The sequence below is a fragment of the Halichoerus grypus genome, chromosome 5 (assembly GCF_964656455.1).
Source record: "Halichoerus grypus chromosome 5, mHalGry1.hap1.1, whole genome shotgun sequence".
Lineage (NCBI taxonomy): Eukaryota > Metazoa > Chordata > Mammalia > Carnivora > Phocidae > Halichoerus > Halichoerus grypus.
This window is the reverse complement of record NC_135716.1, coordinates 97269138-97282721: the sequence shown is the minus strand read 5'-3', so window position 1 is coordinate 97282721 and position 13584 is coordinate 97269138. Positions and strand designations below refer to the sequence as shown.

The window sequence follows — 13584 nt, the reverse complement described above, 5'->3', positions numbered from 1 at the left end:
CTCATTAAGAAGTTCTCCAAGAACAATTTTTAATGGTTGTATTTCATTGCATGCATCTGACAAAATTTAAACATCCCCCTATTGTTGGACCTTAATGTTTCCAGCCTTTCTGTGTGATAAACATTGCAGTGGTGAACAAATTCGTGCATATTTTTCTGGTAGCTCTTTTCAGCAGAACAATTTCCCGAAAGCAGAATTACAGGGTCAAGTAATAAGAACTTTTCAACGCCTCTTGATTATGTATTACCAAATGGCCTTCAGACAGATTATGTTGCTCTTGGTGTCCACCAGTAGTATATGTGTGTGTCCCATCTCATTACCCCCTCGCCTGCATTAGGATTTTTTTTCCCCTTAATCTTTGCTAATTTGTTGGGTAAACATGGCATTTCCCTTGTTTTACCATGTCTATGGAGGCCATGTTTTTTTGAGTTTGCCCACAGTGAGGAGCAGCAGGAAGAGATCGATAGAGGTGACACCAGATACACAGGGATAATAGGGTTCAGGGTCCAGAATCCAGCTTGGGGAGAGGTGGGGGAGGCAGAGTTTGGGAAAGAATCTGGCTGTGGGGGTGGTGAGAACTAGGAGGAGCTGGACAAACAGCATTAGTACAACTGGGTGTGGGGGACGAAGGGCTCCCACAAGGTGGAGAAATAGGAAAAAGATTAATTGCTGCTAATACACTTAAGTATGTTCAGTTCTTAGGCACCCCACCCCCCAAGTTCCCTTTAGGTAGGATTCTCTGTCACTTGGCAGTGGGGGTGCTGGTTGTGTGGGGTGTCTGCAGTCCCCCCAAAGAGCCCAACTCCACTTCTTTATAGGCTATGAGGAGAATCATTACCCTGTGAGGTTGTCAACAGGGAACCAAGGCCAAGGACATAGAATAAGACAGACATTAACTGAGTAGTAACTACATGCCAGGCAATGTTTTACATTAGTCTCCACTTGACTTACATTAACTCAATTATCTTAACCACCATACAAAGCAGGGTCTCTTACAGTCATTCTCCAAACGAAATAGAGTACAGAGTCCAGTAACTTTCCCAACAACGTCAATCGCTAAGTAGATGGAGGAGTATGGAATTGAACCCACGCATTCTGGCTATAGGGCCTAAGGTTTTAACCAATAAATATAGAAGTAAATGCGGGAAGGGGAGCCAGAATTGCAGGGCACACCCTGTTTATCTACACCTGCCAGAAGAAAACGGACGACCCACAGTGAGAATGCCGGGGTAGGACTTCTAAAAGTGAATTAATCTTGAGACACTACTAGTTTACCTTTTATTGGCCACCGACTTAGTGCCAGGCACCGTGAAAAGGTGCTTAACATTTAATGCTCACAGTAACTCTCTTGAGTACGATTACACCACCCCATTTCATGGATGAGGAAGCTGACGCACAGGACTTGCCCAAGTCCCGCCGGCCAACTGCGGAGTGGCGGCTGCCCACGTGGCGCGGGGAAGCGGAACACAGCGGGGGCGGGGCCTGCCCGGCGGGGGCGGGGCCTCGGGTCTGGCGGGGCCTTGGGCGGCCGAGAAGCTCGGTGGAGCTGGCGAGGCTTTGGTGGGGTCGCACCTGTTGCGTGACTCCCCCACAGTCCAGCTACGGTAGTCCGATCACGAACACCCAGAGAGTGTAGAGAGAAGCTCAGACGAGTTCCGGGTCCTGCTCCCTGGGAAGCACGTGGCCTGCTCGCCTCTTGAGCAGAGAGCTGGGGGTCGGGACTCCGGGGTCTTCGAGGCCAGTGCAGCAGCTGAGGTCTGCCGGGGTCCGCCTCCCGCCTCCGGGCAATTTTGAAAGACTGCCTTACTTCTTCCATCGCAGTGCCAGGGCAGGGGTCCTCGGAGCGACTGGGCCAGGGTCGGGGTCCCGGCCCTCCTCCCCTCCTTTGCGACCCCGGCTTCCCGGCTGGGCAGACCCTGGCGGGCAGCCTCCCTCATACCCCTGCGGGCTCGGGCAGCATGGCCTCAGGTGAGTGTATGTGCGCGTCTGTTGGGGGGAGGGTCTCTGGGACAGAGAAGTGCGTGGGCAGGGTGACAAAAGGGTGGGGGTCTCAGCACAGCCTGCAGACCTAGGGAAGGTGGCCGTCTCCTCCTGGGGCGGGCCTTGGAGAGCAGAGCCTGAGTGCGAAAAGACGGAAAAGTCAGAAGTTGCTGGGGGCTCTTTCCTAGCCCCCCAGAGAAGCCCCTGCCTCCTGCCTTCCCAGAAGGTAGCTTCTGCCGGCCAGTGGAATTTTCCCAAGACAGGCTCCTCCCTACTGGGCCGGGATTCTCAGTTCTACCCCCATCCTCCCAGAGCTGGACTAACCCTGGGGCTGGGAGCCTGATAGAGAAAAGGGGACTGTGCCCCAGAGGGGCTGGGTTTTCACGGAGTACGCCTGCTCTGAGACAATGTGTTCTGAGCTTGGGGGACCTCGCACTGGATTCGTGTTTATTATTATCTTTTTCCCCCCATGCTGGATGGACCAGCTAGCCCGGACTTTGACTCCTGTGCCCCAGAGCCTTGGCAAGGGGCAAGGGCTCCTGAAGGGGTCAGTGGAGTGCTGGGGGCTGGCCCTTCCCCATCTTGTCTGCTCACCTCCCCCTCCACTCCCCCACCCCCCGCCCCCCGCCCCCAAGTCCCAGCTAGCAGCAGTCGCGTCACTCCAAGGTCTGAGGAGGGAAGGGAGGGGATACGAGGCGGGGATGGAGGCCCCCCTGCCCGAGGTTGCCTAGACAACATCAGAAATCGTGGCCAGGGCCTCTTCCGCCTGCGGGGCTTCTGCTTCCTGCATCAGTCACTCCCGCTGGGGGCGGGGCGGAGGAAGGGGTTGGATGTGGCAGAGCGAGGCCCAGCTGGTGCGGCTCAGACTCCCCCCGCCGTCTCCGCCGCTCGAGCCATGGCATCCAACCCATCTGGCCCCAGCAGCCCCAAGGCCAAATATCCCTTTAAGAAGCGGGTCAGCTTGCAGGCCTCCTCTGCAGTACCAGGTGAGTGTGTGCTTCCTAGCCTCAGGCGCTGCCTCTGCCCCACCACCGCTGGCCCAGGCCACTGCACCCCCTCTGGGGTGATGCCCCTCCTTGTCCTCAGTCCCAGGGACAGCTGGCTTGGGAGGTGGGGTGGGGAGGGAGGTGGGGTGGAGGGTGACAAGTTCTGTGTTGGGGGTGCTGCCCTCTGTAACGAGGAGTGGGCGCAGGTGTGGGTGCAGCAAGAGGTGTGTTTGCACACGTGTCAGCGTGCGGATGTGCTAAGACCGTGTGCATGTGGAGCGTGTGTGTGAATGGAGAGGGAGATGTGTGGGACTGGCTGGTTTGTGGGCTGGCCACACTGCTGGCGGCTGTGTCTTTACTGGGCAGGCTCAGGCGTCCTCCTGTGCTTAGTTCTTATTTCTAGGACCCCAGATCCCGAATCCCCTTCCTGGGGGGCGAGGGGGGTCTGATGTTAGGGCACACTCGTTGCCACTGGGCATCCCAGGGGCTGGGGGCTCAACCGTAGCCATCATTTGCTGTTTGCCCGTTCCTGGTTTTTCTTGTGGGCTTCCTCGGAAGTATGGGGTGTCCTTGGGCCAGGCCTGTTTTTGGGGCTCGGGCTGGGGCCGCTGCCTACTTGTGTGCGCCTGCACCCTTTGGTTTGCCTCCCACTCTGGTAGGCATCTCTGCACCATTTGGAGCAGGCAGCATGGTGTGGCTGTGTCTATCTCCCTGAGGGCTAGGCTGCCTGAGTCTGCTTGCTGAGGGATATCTACCTGCCGTCTGCTGCCCCAGGCCTTGTGGCTAAGGAAGGGCCCCCGCCCCCCATTTTGGTGACCAGGTCAAGCCAGTGTCTTCCCCCCCTTCCCTCAGCAGCGATCTGTACCTATAGCCTGACCATCCATCTCCTGTATTTTCTTATGCCATTGAAAATACTGCCCAGAGGTCAGTGCTGGCCTGAGGGTCTGTGTTTTCTGTGCCCAGGTCTGGGCCCTCCAGAGAGTGTGTCCCCTGGGGCTAGATATGTACATCTTTGTGTGGTGACTCGGTGGGAGCATCTGAGACTTAGGGGTCGAAGCCTCGGGCACATCTCTGCCTCTCGACTGAGGCAGTCCTGGCAGTGAGTGAGGGGGCGCCTGGTCAGAGGGTACATGAGGTGGCAAGATCTTGGTTGGTGGGAGCAGCCCCTCTGGCTTTTGGTGGACTACTCGTGTGTGTGGCGCAGTGCACAGATTCTGGGGAAGGGACCAGCAGGCAGGAAGCTGGGTCTTCTAGGCCTGGCCTCAGGGAGTGTGGAGGCTACTGCCTGTCACCTCTAGTGAAGCCCTGGAACCCCGGGCAGGGGCCTGCAGGCCTGGAGGAATGGCTCTGGCTGCTGGAGCCTGTCCTGGTCACCGCAGTGCTTCTGTGGAGGTCCTGGGCCACCCTGCTAAGATGGGAGATTGGGACCTTCAATTCAGCTCCTCCTGACCTGATAGAGACCAGCCCTGGAGGTCTGTGGGCGGCCTCCCCTGCCAGGGTCTGGAAGGCAGGAGTTGTGTAAGATCAGGTCTCTTGGGCACGTAAGGACCGCGGGCTCCGTCTTATACCCTGGGTGTGGAGCAGGTGCCCATTTTTCTTTCCTCTTCCTGCTCTGCCCTCTTGCAAGTATGAGATAGTGTCACCCCCCATCTCTACCCCTGACCAATTCCGTTCTCTTTGCTGCCCTTCACTGCTTGGTTGTGCCGGCCTGCACTGGGCCTGAGAACCTCCCACCCTCCCTAGAAGGTTGGACTGTGCATGGTAAGTGCTTGGAGCGTCCCGGGAGTTCATAATCACAGGGAATGGTGTTGAACACCACAGCTGCAGAGCTCTATCTCTATGAGCCGTACAGCACTTGGTGGGTAGACAGGGCAGGACCCGCTTATCACCCCGTTATAGACAGGACTTGAAGCCTCTGGGAGGAGAGACATGCCAGTAAGTGGGAATAGAGTCAGACTCAAGTCCTCCAAATTCTAGTCCCTTATCTCCCACACTTCTCCTCCTGGACGGTTTGTTCCCGACGATAGGCTTCGAGAGGAGGCTGGAGGTCTGGGGAGCCATGAATCAGGCCCCATGGGCAGTAGAGAAGCTCAGTACCTGGTCCCTACCGGGACTGAGTCACTTCCCTCACTGCCAGCCAACTTCTGTCCCTGGAAGAGGCTTTGTCTGTCCCCAGGGACCCAGGGGACAGTGGTGAGCAAAACAAGGCCACCGGGCAGGGGAAGCCGGCCTGGGGCTGTTGTGTACGGAGGGGAGGGGAGGGCTGCTCGTCCCCTCTTCTCCCCCCACCCCTTTGGCCACCCTGGCCCTACCCACGCACCATTCCCCAGGGTAGTGCGTTTTAAGGAGGCCCAGCCCCTCCCAGCCAGACTGCCCTGCCTGGGTCAGCCTACCCTGCTCCACCCCCTTGGGGGCTCCACTTTAGGCTGGGCCCTGGTACGGTAGAGGTTAAAGCTGTTCCCTTCTGAGGTTCCTCTGATTTCCCAACTCTGATGCTCCTTCCCTTGATTTCTGGTTCCCCTGGGCCTCCCTAGCCCCCTGCTTGCTGTCATCCTAGGGTCTCCCCTGCATGCAGCTGCACTTGGTACAGCCCGTGCCGGCCCCTGAGCTGTCCTGGGGGACTGGCTACAGCCCCACTCAGCAAACCAGCCGGCGAGGGGCACAGGGCTGCTGGCTGGAGCTGCCTGAACTCTAGGTAGGATCCAGGCCTGCACCAGGGAGAGTGGGGGCTGGGTCCTGGATCTAGGGCAGGCACCTCCTCTTCCCTTTGTCCAGCCTTGGGACCCAACTCTGGGGGATCGTGAAGTGAGCCCACAGACTTTAAGGCATGCTACCTGGGCAGAGCCTCCAATCCATCCCTAAGACCCGGCGCCGAGGGGAAAGGAGCGTGCCGGAAGGGAGCACCCTTCAGAGCAGGCTGGGAGAGCCCAGTTTGGTGTGGAGAGCTTCCTGGTGGGGAGGGTGGGGCTGGTAGCCCAGGGAGGGTCTGACTTGGCTGGGAGCTCAGGCAGCCCCTCTAGACTAGCAGCTTCGAGGCCTTTAGTGCCAGCCTTCCGGTGGTGCGGCTGAGGAGTTCTGCCCTCCATGTGGAGAGGCCCTGGCTTCTGATAATCCCTTCCCCAGGCCCTCCCTGGGGCCTCCGGCCCAGATCCTGGGGCCTCTGAGTGGCGCAGACTGTTTGTGGCAGTCCCCTTTGGAGGGGCAGCCAGCAGTGGGAGGGGCAGCTGGGGGCCGGGCCACATCTTGGCCGCCCTGGGGTCCGGGGGGGAGAGGGCACGCCACTGGGGAGGAGGTAGGGTTCCTGCTGCCAACTAGGCCCTCCACTTCCCCTCCTCCTCTTCCCTTGGGGTCTGGTCCCCAGGTCAGAGCTGAGTGGCAGATGCGACTTGCTTGTGCTCTATAGGTCTGGGATGTCGGGCGCAGGCCCTGGGTTCCGAGAGGAGGCTTGCTGGGTCCACAAGCAGGTCTGATCCGGGCTGGCCTGCCTGCCCTGGAAGCTGTGGGCCCGGCCACCAGGTCCTTAATGAGCACCCGGGAGAGGGTGTGTGTGTGTGTGTGTGTGTATACGTGTGTACGTGTGTGTGTACACATGCACCTTAATGAGCACCCGGGAGGTGTGTGTGTGTACACGTGTGTGTGTATGTGTGTACATGTGTGCCTGCCTGTAGGAGGTCTCCTGCTCCCTGAGGCAGTGGGTCGCTCTAGAGGCAGCCTCAGGAGCCCCCCCACTCCTGAGCCTGGAATGGCTGAGGGGCCCCGCGCTAGACTGTGAGGGTGAGGTCCTTTGGGAGCCACATGCAGGCCCGATCCTCAGCCTCTGAGGAGGGACTGCCCACTTTCCAGGCCCCTGGCCTCTCTCTGGGACAGGCCTGGGGCGTGCAGGGGCCCAGGGCTTCTAGTGCACACAGGCCCTGCCCTCCACCCTTTGACCCTGGCATCGCTGTCTCCACAGAGGCTCGGGGTGGGCTGGGGGCCCCTCCGCTGCAGTCTGCCCGATCCCTGCCAGGCCCTGCCCCCTGCCTCAAGCACTTCCCACTCGACCTACGCACGTCCATGGATGGCAAATGCAAGGAGATCGCGGAGGTATCGCCTGGCACCGCACCCTGTGTCCCTCCACTGCCGTCCCCGTGCCCTGTCTCTGCTCCCCACACCCCTCCATCTCAGCCGTCCCCTTACTCCACGCTTGGCTGTGCCCCGATCCCTAGCCTCTCCCAGGTACCTGCAGCTCCCCATCCTGAGACTCTGCAAGGGAGGGCCTGGCACACTGACGCTGCCTTCCCTCCCACCAGGAGCTGTTCAGCCGCTCCCTGGCTGAGAGCGAGCTCCGCAGCGCCCCGTACGAGTTCCCTGAGGAGAGCCCCATTGAGCAGCTGGAGGAGCGGAGGCAGCGTCTGGAGAGGCAGATCAGCCAGGATGTCAAGTAGGGCCCCCGGCTCAGAGTCCAGCAGGCAGCCATGGGTGGAGGGGGCACGGCTAGGCTGCTGCGGGGTCGGGGCTAGGGGGCACGGGGGTGGCCTGCCCAGCGTCCGTCTGTCTCTACTGGGATACTCTCAGAGCCCTGTCTCTGTCCCTCTCCCATCCTGTGCTCCCTCAGACCGGCTGGCGAGGGACCGTAGACCAGTGTTATGGAGCGCAGGCTTTGGAGTCAGGCTCTTGGGTTCTGGCTCTGTCTTGTACCCACCCGTGTGGCCTAGAACGTGTCACTCAGCTTCTGGGTGGGCTTTCTCATCTGTAACGTGGGGGTCGGACAACAGCCACAGTGCAGGATTCCACGGCCCCACGGGGCCACGAGGAACAACACGGGCACAGCAGGCAGCACGGGGCAGGGACCTGACCACCGGGGCCATCCCTCCCTTGTCATCGGCCTGACCTCTTGCCCCTCTCCCTTCTAGGCTGGAGCCGGACATCCTGCTTCGGGCCAAGCAAGATTTCCTGAAGACAGACAGTGCGTCGGACCTCCAGTGAGGAGGGCAGAGGGGCGCGGAGGGCTGTGGGGCTGTGGGGCCTGTCCCGCTGCTGGCTCCAGCCCCCTCCCTTGTGCTCTCCGCTCGTAGGCTCTACAAGGAGCAGGGCGAGGGGCAAGGCGACCGGGGCCTGCGGGAGCGAGACGTGGTGCTAGAGCGGGAATTTCAGCGGGTCACCATCTCCGGCGAGGAGAAGTGTGGGGTCAGTGTTGGCAGGGCCTTGGGTCTCTACCCCTCTTGACTCCAGGAGTCCCCGTGGGCTCCCCCAGCCTGGGAGCTGGGTGCGGCTTAGAGAGGGCATTTCTCTTTTCAAAAGCTGGAGGGGCAAAGGTTCTGTGGCTGGGAGCTAGTTGATGCGCTGTTTCCAGGGTCAAGGCTTCGGGGAAGGGGTGAGGGTGAGGCTGGTCTGGGCCTGAGAGCAAGGAGAGTGACCCCATGTCTTGGCTCCAGGTGCCATTCACAGACCTGCTGGACGCAGCCAAGAGCGTGGTGCGGGCACTCTTCATCCGGGAAAAGTACATGGCCCTGTCGCTGCAGAGTTTCTGCCCCACCACCCGCCGGTACCTGCAGCAGCTGGCTGAGAAGCCTCTGGAGACACGGACCTACGAGCAGGGCCCTGACACCCCCGTGTCCGCTGGTGGGACCCCCCATCCCTGCCCTGCTCCAAGTGCCCTGGTGTCCCCGACTCCCTGAGCTTTGGTGCCCGAGAACCTCCACCCTGCCTGCTTTCCCCCCACCCAGGCTCATGCCAGCCCCTTGGTCCATGGTGGGTGGAGGCAGAGGCAGGAGCTCTCCCTCTCTGTGGGGCCTCTGGGCTGGGCAGCGGGTGGCCTGGAAGAGCCCTGGCCCTGACTCCACCCTCCCCACCCTGCAGATGCCCCGGTGCACCCCCCTGCGCTGGAGCAGCACCCCTATGAGTACTGTGAGCCAAGCACCATGCCTGGGGACCTGGGCTTGGGTCTGCGCATGGTGCAGGGCGTGGTGCATGTCTACACCCGCAGGGAACCCGATGAGCAGTAAGCGGGTGTGGGGAATGCGGCGGGGGAGAGCTGTGTGGGGGCTGCCCCAGCTTGGGAGGGCCCACGGGGCACGACTTGCTCCCCTCACCTGAGCTCCTCTTACCTGCCAGTTGCCCAGAGGTGGAGCTGCCGTACCCTGACCTGCAGGAATTTGTGGCGGATGTCAATGTGCTGATGGCCCTGATAATCAACGGCCCCATGTGAGTCCCTGCCTGGCCCAGACACTCGGCTCCCTTCCAGCCCGGACTGCCCAGCTGCAGCCCTGCCGCAAACACCTGCCGCCACCTCTCACCCCTTCACAGTCACCGAGAACTAGCCTTTCCCTCCATCTGTCTCCCCGCCACCCCCCGCAGCCTCAGTCCTGTCCCCTCCCCCCTCTGCTTGTGGCTCATTGCCGCTGCCTTGTTCTCTCCCTGTCCAGAAAGTCCTTCTGCTACCGCCGCCTACAGTACCTGAGCTCCAAGTTCCAGATGCACGTGTTGCTCAATGAGATGAAGGAGCTGGCCGCCCAGAAGAAGGTGCCACACCGAGATTTCTACAACATCCGGAAGGTGGGCCCTCCCCACGTGTCCGGCCCTGCGCCCCTGCCTGGCCTCCCTTGCGGACTGGCCTCCAGGGAACCCAGCGGCCCCCCCCGTTGCACCCCAGGTGGACACACACATCCATGCCTCGTCCTGCATGAACCAGAAGCACCTGCTGCGCTTCATCAAACGCGCGATGAAGCGGCACCTGGAGGAGATCGTGCACGTGGAGCAGGGCCGTGAGCAGACGCTGCGGGAGGTCTTTGAGAGCATGAATCTCACTGCTTACGACCTGAGTGTGGACACGCTGGACATGCACGCGGTCTGTCCCGCTGGCACAGGGGCTGAGGGGCTGGGTCAGTGTGTGGCCCAGGGGCAGGGGTGACCTGGGCCTGCCCATCTTCCCCAGGACAGGAACACCTTCCATCGCTTTGACAAGTTCAATGCCAAGTACAACCCCATTGGGGAGTCTGTCCTCCGAGAGATCTTCATCAAGACCGACAACAGGGTTTCTGGAAAGTACTTTGCCCACATTATCAAGGTGAGGAGGAGGGACCGCCCAGGCCCATGTGCAGGGGTAGCGAGAGCCTTGAGCAGCCCTCTCCCTGACCGCACGGGAGCCGGGTGGGTGGGTGTGATGGTTGCCCGCCCCCCCGCCCCTGCATGTCTTTCAGGAAGTGATGTCCGACCTGGAGGAGAGCAAATACCAGAACGCGGAGCTGCGGCTCTCCATCTATGGGCGCTCGAGGGACGAGTGGGACAAGCTGGCGTGCTGGGCCGTGAAGCACCGAGTACACTCTCCCAACGTGCGCTGGCTCGTGCAAGTGCCCCGCCTCTTGTGAGTGTCCCTCAGAGCGGGAGGGAACGTGCGGGGCAGGGTTCAAGGGGACAGCACCTGCCTCCTGCCTGCCCGGGGTGGCGGGTCCCCCCACCCCAGCTGGGCCCTCTGAGTGGGAGGGGTACCCCCTGGTTCCGCTTGTGGTCTGCCCAGCCCGGCCCACCCAGGGTCGTGCAGAAGCGCTTCGGCGCGTGTGGGCCAGGCTCTGACGCTTGGTGAACGCTGTCCTGTGCGCGCGTCTTGCGTGCAGCGACGTGTACCGTACCAAGGGCCAGCTAGCCAACTTCCAGGAGATGCTGGAGAACATCTTCCTGCCACTGTTTGAGGCCACTGTGCACCCTGCCAGCCACCCGGAGCTGCACCTTTTCTTGGAGCACGTAAGGGGGCTGCACGGGGCAGGGGAGGGGGAGGGCGGCCTGCCTCAGGGGCCGCTGCAGCTCCGGGCCTGACCCCAGCATCCCGGGCCAGGTGGATGGCTTCGACAGCGTGGATGATGAGTCTAAGCCTGAGAATCACGTCTTCAACCTGGAGAGCCCCCTCCCCAAGGCTTGGGTGGAGGAGGACAACCCACCCTATGCCTACTACCTGTACTACACCTTTGTCAACATGGCCATGCTGAACCACCTGCGCAGGTGCCTGTTCCTCCCGTGTGCTGACTCTGCTGCCCTGTCCTGGGGCCGCCGGAGCCCCGACCCACCCCTTGCTCCCACTCCCAGACCCAGGGAGTTCTTTCCGGGCTCACCCCTCACAGCCAAGAATCTGCCCCTGGCGCTTTGTCCCAGGTGCAGGTGGCCACCGGGCGGGGGGCTCGGGAGCCCGGGCTGGGGAGCTGACGCTATCTTTCTGCCCCCAGGCAGAGGGGCTTCCACACGTTTGTGCTGAGGCCACACTGTGGGGAAGCGGGGCCCATCCACCACCTGGTGTCGGCCTTCATGCTGGCCGAGAACATTTCTCACGGGCTGCTTCTGCGCAAGGTCAGGGCCTGCACCCCCAGCCTCCCCTCCTGATCGCTCACCTCCCTTTCAACCCTTCGAGCCTCTTCAGTAACTGATCTCCCTCCTCACCAAACCCCCAGTTTGGACCCCTGCACAGCCCAGCCCCCACACTGCGGCCCTCGCTTGGATCTTGGCTGTAAATGACCCTCTGTACGTGAGGCCGAGGCTGGGCTCCCCGCCCTCTCCACTGTGGCCTGCACCCCCCCAGAGCCAGGGCTCCTCCCCAGCCTTGAGGCCGCCTGACAGGCTCCTCCCCGCTGCCCACGCAGGCCCCCGTCCTGCAGTACCTGTATTACCTGGCCCAGATTGGCATCGCCATGTCTCCTCTCAGCAACAACAGCCTCTTCCTCAGCTACCACCGGAACCCGCTCCCCGAGTACCTGTCCCGCGGGCTCATGGTCTCCCTGTCCACTGATGATCCCCTGCAGTTCCACTTCACCAAGGTCAGAACCCGGCGGCTGGTGGTCCTGGGACGCCCAAGGCACCCAGGCCCCTGGGGCTCGGCTCTGGTGCTGCCCCCTGCTGGTGGAGTGCAGCACGTCCTGGGGCAAATCCTGCCATCCTGCCGAGAAGGGGGGGGCGCGCAAGGACAGGTGGGCGGACACGGGGTGGCAGGGCCGCGTGCACCCGTCTGAGGGCACCTGGCCTGCGCAGGAGCCACTGATGGAGGAGTACAGCATCGCCACGCAGGTGTGGAAGCTCAGCTCCTGCGACATGTGTGAGCTGGCCCGCAACAGCGTGCTCATGAGCGGCTTCTCCCACAAGGTACCACCCCCACCCGCCTGGAGCCTGGTGTCCACCCTCTCCTCTCCTCTGCGTTTGGGGAGGTGCCAGGGGTGCTGGCCCTGGGATGGTTCAGGCCTAGGGCGTGGCCCCTCAAAGCTAGCTGCGGCCCTGTCTGATACCCCTGCCCACTGCAGGTGAAGAGCCACTGGCTGGGACCCAACTATACCAAGGAGGGCCCCGAGGGCAATGATATCCGCCGTACGAACGTGCCGGACATCCGTGTGGGCTACCGCTATGAGACTCTGTGCCAGGAGCTGGCTCTCATCACACAGGCTGTCCAGAGTGAGATGCTGGAGACCATCCCCGAGGAGAGCGGGGTCACGACAAGCCCGGGGCCTCAGTGAGCCCGGCCCACCGTGTCCCCCGCAGCTCAGCACCTTGACCACGTTTTATCCTCAGACCCCTCCCGCCCTGTCACGTCTGCATGTGTCCGTTCTTCTTCGTTCTGTCCCGCATGTCTCCAACCTGTATCTGTTCCGGTGCCACCTCCAGGAAAGTGGTGCCCAGAATCTGCTTTGCTCTTGTCTTGGCTCGGATGGTACCTGATGGCCCAGGTTTGCTGGCTGCCCTGCCCATGGCCCTGTCCCAGGAACCTCTGAAGCCTGGCTGTCCGGTGGGCGTCTAAGTGTCCACAGGGGCTGGGGATGGTTGAGGGGGACTGGCCCCTCTAGCCTTTGGGGTCCCATCTGGGCAGATGTCGTCTTGTGTGTGAGGCTGAGGAGCAGGCAGGTGGGGCCCGTGTGTATCTGCCGGGGGTCTGTGGCACTCCCGCAGTTCCAGTGAGCACAGCTGGGCGGAGAGCTCAGTCACAACCCTGGCGGCCTGGACTCGGGCCTTGGCGGCGCTGGACCACCGCCTCCACCACGTCACTGCCTAGCAGCCTCCTCCGTCCTTTCTCTGGTCCACATGCTCTTCTGGTGTCAGCTTCCTGTGCCTCTGTGGGAGGGGGTAGCTGCCCTATGTTGTGTCTGGGGCCACTACAGCTGGAGGGTCCTGAATCTGTCACCAGCCCTGGGGGTGGTAGCCCCACGATGGTCCCCAGAGTTTTGGCCAGACCTGAATCCACCTGGTCCCCTGTGTTGTGTTTTGGACTGAGGCCTTTGCTGTGAAATGCAGTGTTTCATACAATCCCATCTTTCCTAGTGCATGAGAAATAAAGATTATTTAAGTAATGAGGCAGGTGGGATCTCTGTTTGGAGAGGGAGGGCCATGGGGGCGGTGGCGGAGGGTGGATCCAGGAGCACTGTGGCTAGAGGTGCAGCAGATCCTAAGGGGAGTGACTGGGCTTGGCTGATGTGTGTTTGTGAATGCAGAAACGGACTATGGAAGCTGGGTGAGAGGAGAGGCCCACCAGGGATGCATCTGCTGCCCCAGGCCCTTGTCCTGTCTGCCCCTTCTGAAGTAGGCACTTGGCCCCAGGTCTGGGGCACATTCCTGTCATACCAGTTTGAGGACTAGCATCCCTTGCGTCTCCTACTGCCTCACTTCCAGCCTC

General features: G+C 61.5%; 1 protein-coding gene across 5 annotated transcripts; it reads left to right on the top strand.

The window, feature by feature from the left end:
- Window positions 1-1497: 1497 nt before the first annotated feature.
- Window positions 1498-13261, top strand: AMPD2 (adenosine monophosphate deaminase 2). Of its 5 annotated transcripts, none has more exons than XM_036109858.2 (18): window positions 1498-1968; window positions 6919-7049; window positions 7256-7386; window positions 7859-7927; window positions 8021-8132; window positions 8381-8567; window positions 8805-8946; window positions 9060-9149; window positions 9371-9500; window positions 9598-9792; window positions 9880-10011; window positions 10145-10308; window positions 10559-10685; window positions 10777-10940; window positions 11162-11282; window positions 11573-11746; window positions 11958-12068; window positions 12224-13261. In XM_036109858.2, exons 1-18 carry the CDS (start codon window positions 1959-1961, stop codon window positions 12431-12433), a joined length of 2400 nt encoding a protein of 799 aa, XP_035965751.1. In that variant the 5' UTR covers window positions 1498-1958; the 3' UTR covers window positions 12434-13261. The 5 variants fall into 5 exon arrangements, 4 of the variants coding, with proteins under 4 accessions (XP_035965751.1, XP_035965749.2, XP_035965750.1 ...); XM_036109856.2 differs by lacking the exon at window positions 1498-1968 and adding an exon at window positions 2680-2966; XM_036109859.2 differs by lacking the exon at window positions 1498-1968 and adding an exon at window positions 5642-5661.
- The last annotated feature ends 323 nt before the right edge of the window (window positions 13262-13584 follow it).